Source organism: Fukomys damarensis, unplaced genomic scaffold (assembly GCF_012274545.1).
Source record: "Fukomys damarensis isolate Sample0158 unplaced genomic scaffold, DMR_v1.0_HiC HiC_scaffold_17, whole genome shotgun sequence".
NCBI lineage: Eukaryota > Metazoa > Chordata > Mammalia > Rodentia > Bathyergidae > Fukomys > Fukomys damarensis.
In genome coordinates, this window is record NW_022900929.1 from 26,788,369 (window position 1) to 26,797,437 (window position 9,069).

The 9,069-nt window shown below is 56.9% G+C and overlaps 1 protein-coding gene across 5 annotated transcripts in view; it reads left to right on the forward strand.

The window, feature by feature from the left end:
* Upp1 (uridine phosphorylase 1) overlaps positions 1–7,540 on the forward strand; it is a 16,259-nt gene extending 8,719 nt beyond the window's left edge. For 3 of the 5 annotated variants that reach the window (XM_010624895.3, XM_033764924.1, XM_033764923.1), the window contains 5 exons: positions 196–354; positions 1,455–1,569; positions 3,409–3,618; positions 3,704–3,850; positions 4,152–7,539. In XM_010624895.3, the coding sequence (XP_010623197.1) occupies positions 196–354; positions 1,455–1,569; positions 3,409–3,618; positions 3,704–3,850; positions 4,152–4,291 (771 nt within the window). In that variant the 3' untranslated portion in view covers positions 4,292–7,539. Of the gene's footprint in view, positions 1–195; positions 355–1,454; positions 1,570–3,408; positions 3,619–3,703; positions 3,851–4,151 lie in introns of all 5 variants that reach the window. The other 2 variants (XM_010624896.2, XM_010624897.2) reach the window with 2 other exon arrangements.
* Positions 7,541–9,069: the final 1,529 nt, after the last annotated feature.

The window sequence follows — 9,069 nt, forward strand, 5'->3', positions numbered from 1 at the left end:
CCCCCCCCCCCCCCCGCTTGTTAGAACCAGCCTGGCCTGCGAACCGCACCTGGGTCCTGTGTGGGCCTCACTCTGCACTTCCCACGGCGGGCGGCGCCTCTGTGCGGCTTGCTGGCGAACTGCAGAGCTGCCAGGTGACAACGCGGTTCCTGGGCCCCGCCCTAAGCCCCTCCCCCATCGCGTGCTCCCTTGCAGTTTGTGTGCGTGGGCGGGAGCCCCTCCCGGATGCTGACCTTCATCGAATACGTGGCCACTGAGCTGGGCCTCGGCCGCCCTGGGGACGAGCACCCCAACATATGCTCGGGGACTGACCGCTACGCCATGTACAAAGTGGGCCCCGTGCTGTCTGTGAGTGTGAGTACTGCCCGGGATCCCCGCCGCCTCTGCACCCTGACAGCTGCTGTCCCATCGGCTGCTCCGAGCGGGGGGAGCCCCGAGCAGCGGCTGGGGACGGCAGGGCAGGATCCAGGTTCAGCCCGCGGGGGGTTGAGCACACACCCAGAGCCCAGTGCAACCATGGGCAGCCGTGCACACCGCGGGCGGCAGGTGGGCTACACAGTGGTGCTCTGGGTGGAGTGGTGCAGCGGGACAGCCACAGCCCCGCGGATGGTGAGCTGCAGTTAGCAGAGGACGGCGCAGTCCCTGCCCTGCCCGATGGCTGGGACCTGTGGCCATGCCAGGAGCCCATCTGTGAGCCCAGGAGGAGGACTGCGGGACAAATTCGAGAGATTCCTGTGCCCTAGGGCCCTGTCCCGTGAGGGCTGTCAGGAAAGATGACGCAGGCAGGGTGTTTGGGAGGTGGTGGGTGTGACAGACTGCGCGGGAGGAGCCCACAGGCGCTGGGCTTGTGGACCGGCTGCTTACCCAGAATGGCAGAAGCACAGAGTACAGGGAGGAGAGTGCGGAGGCCAGACGCAGGCCTGCGGTGGGCTTCTGTGCAGGGCTCCAGCTGCCAGTGGAGCTGTTTGTTCCTCGCGTTAGCCGCTGGTACCTTCCCGCTGGCCGAGCTTCCGGTTTCTCAGCCTCTACCACTGACAGTTCGTGTGGCCAGGCGAGCTCCCAGCAGGACAGCAGCGCGCACACGGCTTGGTTCCCAGCTTCGCAGGTCTTCAACTCGCGGTGTGACAGTGTGACACCACCTTCCCTTCCCCCCACGGCACGTAAAACATCACGCAGAGCCCAGGAGCTCCGCACCTGTGGTGGGTGCACCCCAAGACCTCTGTCGGTGCCGCACACCCCTGTGTGTGCTCTGGGTCTCTCCCTGCCACCTACACAGCTGTGACGCAGTCTAATGGAAACACCAGGCCTCGGTGACACAGCAGCTGATGCTGAAATAGAACAATTGCAATAGAACCCCGTGCCAGGCGCGACCCGTGTGTGCACCTCTGTCACTGAGCCCAGGCTGCTGGGCTGAGGGCTTACATCGGGCCTCAGATGGTGTCCTCTGCTTCCAGCACGGCATGGGGATCCCTTCCATCGCCATCATGCTGCACGAGCTCCTCAAGCTGCTGTACCATGCTGGCTGCACCGACGTCACTGTCATTCGCATCGGCACCTCGGGTGGGATAGGTAAGGCTGGGCCCGGCAGGTGCGGAGGCAGGCAGGTGCGGGAAATGTGCAAGGAGGCTCGGTGTGTAAAGTTCTCCCAGCTGTGCGTGACCAGAGCTTGTGCTTCTGCTGTTGGAGACACTTGTGTCTTCTTATTGTGGTTTGTGTTTTATTTTCCAATCCCTCCTTCCCTTCTGCCTTCTGCTCTTTCACTCAGTGCGCCACCCCTTCCTACAGGGATTTGAAGCACTTTTATGAGAAAAATCTAAAAATAAATAAATAAATAAATAAAATAAAAGGCTGAGGCAGGAGAATCCCAAGTTTGAGCCAAACCTGGGGGATTTAGGAATGTAGTGAGACTGTATCTCAAAATAATACACAAAAGGATTGGGGCTGTAGCTCAGTGCAAAAGCCCTGGGTTTAGTCCCCAGTAGTGAAAAAAAAGAGGTGATTGGAAAGAATTCTGTAGAAGGGCTTTAGATATTGAAACTCCCTAAGTAGCCCTGGGAGTTGGGCATTCTAAGTGAGAGCAGGGCCCCCAGTTGGCGATATCACCGATGACCCCTGAGTGTGGCAGAGTGGGGACAGAGCTGGAGATGTGGGCCGCTGCGGGTGTCTGCAGACCTGGCACGTAGGAAGCTAAAAGTGTTTTTGTGTTTTTTTTGTACTGGGGATCAGACCCAGAACCTTACACTTGTGAGGCAGGCATGATGCCACTGATCTACATCCCCAGCCCTATATGTTTCTTGAGACACAGGGCCTTGCTGTATCCCCCAGGTTGGTCTCCCAACCTCTTGGGCCTATGTGATCCTCCCGCTTCAGCTTCATGAGAAACTACAGGTGTGTGTCGCCTGTCTGCTCTTCTGCTCCTTCTTGTCTTCCTCCTTCTTCCTACTGGGAATTGAACCCAGTGCACACTGAGCTACTTCCACAGCCCTTTTTTAAAATTTTTACTTTTTGAGATGCAACCTTGCTAAATTGGTATATTGTCTGGGCAGGGCTGGAACTGGCGATCCTCCTGCCTCAGTTTCCCACAGTGCTGAGGTGACAGGTGTGTGCCACTGCACCTGGCTTCAGTCGTATTTTCAGCTGTGCACAGAAACAGCTTATGGGGAGTTCAGGTAAAGGTCTCCTGCTTTGCCCTCATTTCCTTGACAAGGCTGCAGTAGTGTCAGGAGAGGATGGTGGTGTCCTGGACCATTGGGGCCGCTGGAGCAGATGCACGGTGGTCAGCTCAGCTCTGGAGCGGGAAGGTCAATCTGAGGTCTCTTTGAGGGCACTCATCTCATCACAAGGGCCTGCACACTGCACTTGGAACTGATCATCTTGCAAAGCCTAGCCTTCTAACACAGTTGCTGCCTAGGGGCCCAGGGTTTCCATACACAACTTCTGCTGGGGGTCCCAGTGCCTTTGCAGCGAGTTGCATTCCCAGCCGTTCATTCGTTCACTTATTTAGCAATAGGGTCTTATTAAATCGCTGAGTTCCCAGGTGGGGCTTGAACCTGTGATCCTTCTGCCTCAGCCTCCCACAGTGTTTGGATGACAGGCGTGGCCCACCAGGCTCCACTGCAGCGCACAGACCCTGGGCCCCAGATACAGCAGTGGCCCATCATGTAAAGTTGCTGTGAGGTCACAGGATGGGGCAGAGTCCGTCCTTAGCGGAATGAACATACAGGGCAAAATACCAGCACACCAGATTTGAACCCCAAGAATGCGTCCTGAGGAGGAGCAGGCAGGAATGGCCTCACTGAGGCCAGAACGGCGGGCTTGGGGTCATCGTGCCCCCTCCTATCCTTCTTCGGTATTCGCCGTGAGCAGGCAGTGTGGGGTCAGGTAATGGCCGGGTGGCCTGTCCCCCAGGTCTGGAGCCCGGCTCCGTGGTCATCACACGGCAGGCCGTGGACGCCTGCTTCAAGCCGGAGTTCGAGCAGCACGTGCTGGGGAAGCGTGTGGTCCGCGGCACAGACCTGGACGAGGGGCTGGCGCAGGAGCTGCTGCGCGGCTCCGCCGAGCTTGGGGAGTTCACCACGGTGCTGGGCAACACCTTGTGCACGCTAGACTTCTATGAGGGTGAGTGGAGCAAGCGGGGAGGCCGGGGCGGGGCCGGGGCCGGGGCAGGCACGTCCTCGTCACCGCGTGGGGGCCCTGTGCACAGGCCAAGGCCGTCTGGACGGCGCCCTCTGCTCATACACTGAGAAGGACAAGCAGGCCTACCTGCGGGCTGCCCACGCTGCAGGCGTCCGCAATATTGAGATGGAGTCGTCGGTCTTCGCCGCCCTGTGCAGCGCATGCGGCCTCCCAGGTGGGTGTGCCAGGAGGGCTCCCCTGACCCGCGTACAGACATCCTGCTCCTCCGTGTCCCCACCCGGGTGCCCGAGGTCCAGGGTGGGCTTTGGCTACTCCAAAGCACTTCAGTGCCCTTGTGAGGCCGGGATTCTAGCTGTGGTCAACCCAGGACCCTGGGTGGCAGGCAGGGAGGGACCCACTCAGGGACTGGGCGGGGCCTGCCTGGGGCCCCCAGGGGACAGCAGGGCACCCCTCGCTCCCGGTGCACCCCTGTCCTGCGGGCCAGCCTGGGCTTTCTGACGTGGGGCTCTGTGCAGCGGCCGTCGTGTGTGTCACCCTCCTGGACCGCCTGCTCGGGGACCAGATCAGCAGTCCCCACGAGGTGCTGGCTGAGTACCAGCAGCGACCGCAGCGGCTGGTGGGCCACTTCCTCAAGAAGCGCCTGGGCCGCGCCTGAGCGATGGGCTGCTGCCATCTAGCCAGTGGACCTGCGGTCCAGGTCCCCCGTGTCACCTGGAGCGCACTGCATCTGAGGACTTGGGGAGCGAGGGGAGGAGCCATCAGGACCTCAAGGGACATCATCTTCTTAAGGCTTCCCTAGCATGTCGACGACTTGACCATGGTCTGGAGTTCTTTTTTCTTTTTCTAGAACATTCTATTGAATATTTGAACTCTTGTGAGGGAAAAATTTAAGATTTTAAAAAATGCTATGCAATTCACGTGAATACATAAGGAATTTGATCACCAGAGCAGCAAACTTATTTGCAATACACCTTTTTTTTTTTGTACCAGGGATAGAACTTGGGCCCTTGTGCTTGTGAGGCAGGTGGCAGAACCACTGAGCTAAATCTCCAGTGTGGTATGCTTTTAAAATCCCTCTCCCGCTCCCCACCTTGGGGTCCTGTGACCCTGTGCCTGTGGACAGGACCTCTTCCTCAGCCCCTGGACTCGGGTCAGGCCATCCTGCGGTCCTGTCAGGACTCTGGTGAATGCAGGTTTCCAAGCTTGAGATGGTTTGTGTCCCGGGCCCAAGGAGGCAGGTGCCGAGGCTCAGGTCTCCTGGTCGTTCCTCCTGTGAGTCTGAGGGGCATGGGAAGGGTGCGTGTGTGGCTTATGACCTCTTATTTGCAGCCTGAGATTCACCCCAGATGAGGAGTCTCTCAGCACCCACCCTGGTGGAGCTGGCAGCTGGAGTCCCCTGCCCTGGACCAGCCTTTTCCTTCCCACCTTCTCATCCCAGCCCAGCTTGGCTGAGGGTGCCCTGCTCAGTTTCCCTCCTTGGCACCTCCATGGCTATACCCTTGCCTGAGGCTCGGGACCCCAAGCTGCATGTGTTCAGAAGGGGCTCCATCCCCAAGGAGCCCTTTCCTGCTCCGTCTTCAAATCCTCTGTGCCCGAGTCTGGCTGGAGATCTGAGGATGGCTGCATGGTCCCGTGTGTGCTTAACAATGGGGCAGGTGGGGCACATAGAGCTTTCCTGGAATGGTCTTCGCCCTTCATCCCCTGCTGGTGTCACAGATTCCTGGGCCTGCACACTGCAAAGAGGATAATGGCCAGGCTCAGTCTGTATTGCCCTCTGTTGGCCATGTCTGGTAGTGCATATCATCCTCTGGTCCCAAGCAGAAATCCTCAGCTCAGGTGCGTGGCTACCTGAGGACTGTACCAGGGCCTGGCATCCCTGACACGCAGAGAAAGCAGCAGAACCACGCATCTGGTCAAGTATAATGACTCTCCTGCTGCTGTCCCAGATGAACCCAGACATTTCAGTTGGTCCCTGCTGTTTGGAGCTGATGGCACAGACTTTAGGCAAGTCATTCAAATTCCTCCAGAGGTCCCTGGGCCTTCATGAGGGCTGAGCTCATGTCCAGGTCTGTCCACTAGCTGGGCAGAAGCTCCCCACTGTCCTCCATCCCACCCTGACCATGATGACCACTTCCTGCACCTTGGTGCTTTCCATGGGCCACGACTGGGGGCGTAACTGGCTTGTTCTGGAAGCTCTGATCGCCCCAGATTCCCACAGCTGCGATCCGGATCTGGCTCCCCATTATCTGCCCATGCCACCCTAGCACAGAGCTCAGAGAGCCTCACTGGAGTTCTGGCCCAACACCATGCCAACTGGAGGGGGAGCAGGGGCCAGCAAGCCCGCAGCACCCCTGTTTAAACCAAGAGCTGTGGACGTATTGCTGCCCCCACCACCCGCCAGGTCCCCTCATTCCCTGCCTACCCTGCTACCTGTCCAACCCGAAAGGGAGATCCTGGTAGTGGTTTGTTCTTACAAGTGACCACAGAGATGACGAGACATTTTAGAAGGTTGGCTATGAGTCTCCTGTACTCTGTCACGAATCCCAGTGCTAATCCATGTTTTAAACCCAGGTTTAGAGCTCACAGCCTGGCCATTCCCCTCTGCTCCTGAGCCTGCTGGCCACACAGCCTGGCGACACTCCCGAGACTCAAGATGTTCCTGGTGGGAGTGTCCTCGGCAGCAGAAGCCAGGACCCTGGCAGCCGTGTGCCAGAGAAGGGGTGCATGTGACTCAGGGGAAGGTGCATCATGTGGACACGGGACGCCAGCAGCCTCCCCAACAGTGCAGAAGGATCTTGCAAATGGAAAAGCAAATCACAGAATGGTGTGTACAGCTCAGAAAGCCCGAACAAGAATCTGTAGTGCAGGCATGCATACACTGAGAACAGACAGGAAGTTGGGAAACCCTAAACCAGGGCTGGAGGCTCAGTGGTGGGGCGGTGTTTGGGAGAGGCAGGGGGCCACAAGGGGGCCAGCAATATTCTTTCCTGTGTTAAATTCTGTGCCTCTGGCTTCCTGTTTTCTTGACGCTTTGCTCCTGTTCCAGAGCACCTCAGCAGGTGTTAATGAGATATCTAATTACCCACTTCAGGGCTGAGGTTTGTGTGCTGCATAAAGGAATCGTCCCAGTGTGAGGAAGCACACAGGACCCAGCTCTGGCAGCTGTGGAGCAGGAGGCCTGCTGTGCAGGGGTGAGCTCCTTACAAACTAGAGCAAAGCCTTGTCTGGCGCTTCCATGACTGATCCTGCCCTCCCACCCCAGCTTTTGCAGGGCAGGGAGGCTAAGGACTGACCAGGGCCTGCTGTGAGGTCATACAGGGGCTGCCATGCGAAGTGGAGCAGTCTTTGTATACATGAGTGCACACAGGCATCCACCTGTTGGCACACACGTGTATGGGTGCACGCACATGCACACACATCTGTGAGACCTGCAAATATGTGTGTAGGCATTCAGACACGTGTACACCCACAACATGACTGCAAACACATTCACACCCGCCATGTGTGTATAGGCACAAGCATGGAAACACAGATACACAGGCTCCTCTAACAGGAAAGACTAGCACTTGGCTCTTGACTTCATGGGAAAGGAGGATTTAAGCCTGGATCCAATGCTTTCCAATGCTTCTGTGATGCAGGGAGCATCACAGGGCTGGGGACTGGCTCACCTTCCAGCTTCTGCAGTGTTTTGTTAACAGCTTCAAAAAAGTAAAACTGATTGCCATGCACATAGCGTATCTGCTTTCCTGTGGTTGGCACAAAATACTCAACACTCACACTTTAAAGGAGGGCTTTAATTCAGCTCATGGTTCAGGGGATTCAGTCCATGGCTGGCTGGCTCAGAGGCAGAAACGTTGGAAGGGTGGGCGTGGTGAAGCAGAGCTACATCCTCAAGGCAGCCAGGAAGCAGAAAGAGAAAGGAGGGGCCAGGGAGGCAGAGGGAGCTACCAGGTCACACCCCAGTGGTCTCCAGCCACCTCCTGACAGCACATTCGGCCCTGAACTCACCCTGGAGAATCCACTGCTGAGCACAGTGTCCCCACGGTCCAGTCACCCTCCCAGAGCCTCATTCTGAATTCTTGAGCCGACTGGGGACAGATGGATCCCAACCCTCACAGTGAGTGTGTGTGCCATAGAACTAAAACAGTCCGGCCACCACAAGACCCTTCCCGGTCAACATGTGAGAGAGAAACACCATGAACAGAGGCGGCACTGTGGTCAAGGAGGGAGGTGACAGGCCCTTGTGGCACTCTTTAGTGAGCTGGAGAAGAATGAGGAGCACTCCTCCCTCTTCTCAGGGATGTGGAGCTACCATTTCTAGGGTGGGACCAAGTTCAGCAGCAGGGAGGGGCTGGCAGAAGAGTCAGGATGCACAGGTTCACTGGTGAGGGCCAAAGTGCTCAGGACAATATTCCACTTCCTCCCGGGAGGGCTGGCCTGTTTTATCATTCCCATTTTCCTCCTGGGACACCTGCACCTCCTCATGCCCAGCCACTTGTCCTGTCTGAGGCTGGGCCTTGCACTCCTGCCAACCGGCTTGCCAAGTGTGTGGCTAGTGCTGTCCTTGTAATGCAGACTACGCAGGGCTGTGGAGCACATGGTCCTCATAAACTTCACAGGGTTGTGTGGACTCTGGAGCGTGGCTTTGTTCCAGCTGCAGCTGGAGTCAGCTCGGCAACCGTCAGGGCAGGCAGCTTGTCTGCGGGCGGGCAGTGCACAGCCACACAGGCGCTCTGGGCTATGGTACTGTGCTTGGAGCAGGGTCGGTTTTCATGATCAATCGGGGAGGGAGTCCCTGCGGATGCTTTTTATTAATAAAACTCCACTTCTTTTGCTATGAGGTGTGACTGAAAAATACAGTGTGTGTTAAAAACATTATTGCAGTGAAAGACATCACCATGGATCCCCTTCCTCCTCTCCATTCCTGCTCACTCCTCCCCTCGTCCTCCCCACTTCCTGCAGCAGCTCTGGAGCGCTCTTTCCTGGGGGGGTCTGCAGTTACACTGTCCTGGCTGCCTCCCTGTCCTGAATGGTTTCAAAACGTCTCCCCTTCAAGGTCATTTTGATTTTGGGGAAGAGCCAGAAGTCACACAGTGCCAGATCTGGTGAACAAGGTGGATGAGAACAGTACCATGTTTTTATGAGCCTGCTTTTCCTTTGGATGGCGCTCAGCAGCAGTAGTCACTGTGTTTTTTTATCACACCTCATAAAGACACCCACAGGAGAGGACTTCAGAATTGCTTTGGAAAGAATGATAGGGAAAGTGTGTTCAAAGAGAGGGAGAGGATTTTGAGTGTTCATGACGATGTATCTCTTACTGAAGTGATTTTTATTTTATTTTATTTTTTTGGTACCGGGGATCAAACTCTGGTCCTTGGGCTTGCAAGGCAGGGAGCAGAACCACTGAGCTAAATCCCCGGCCCTACTGCAGTG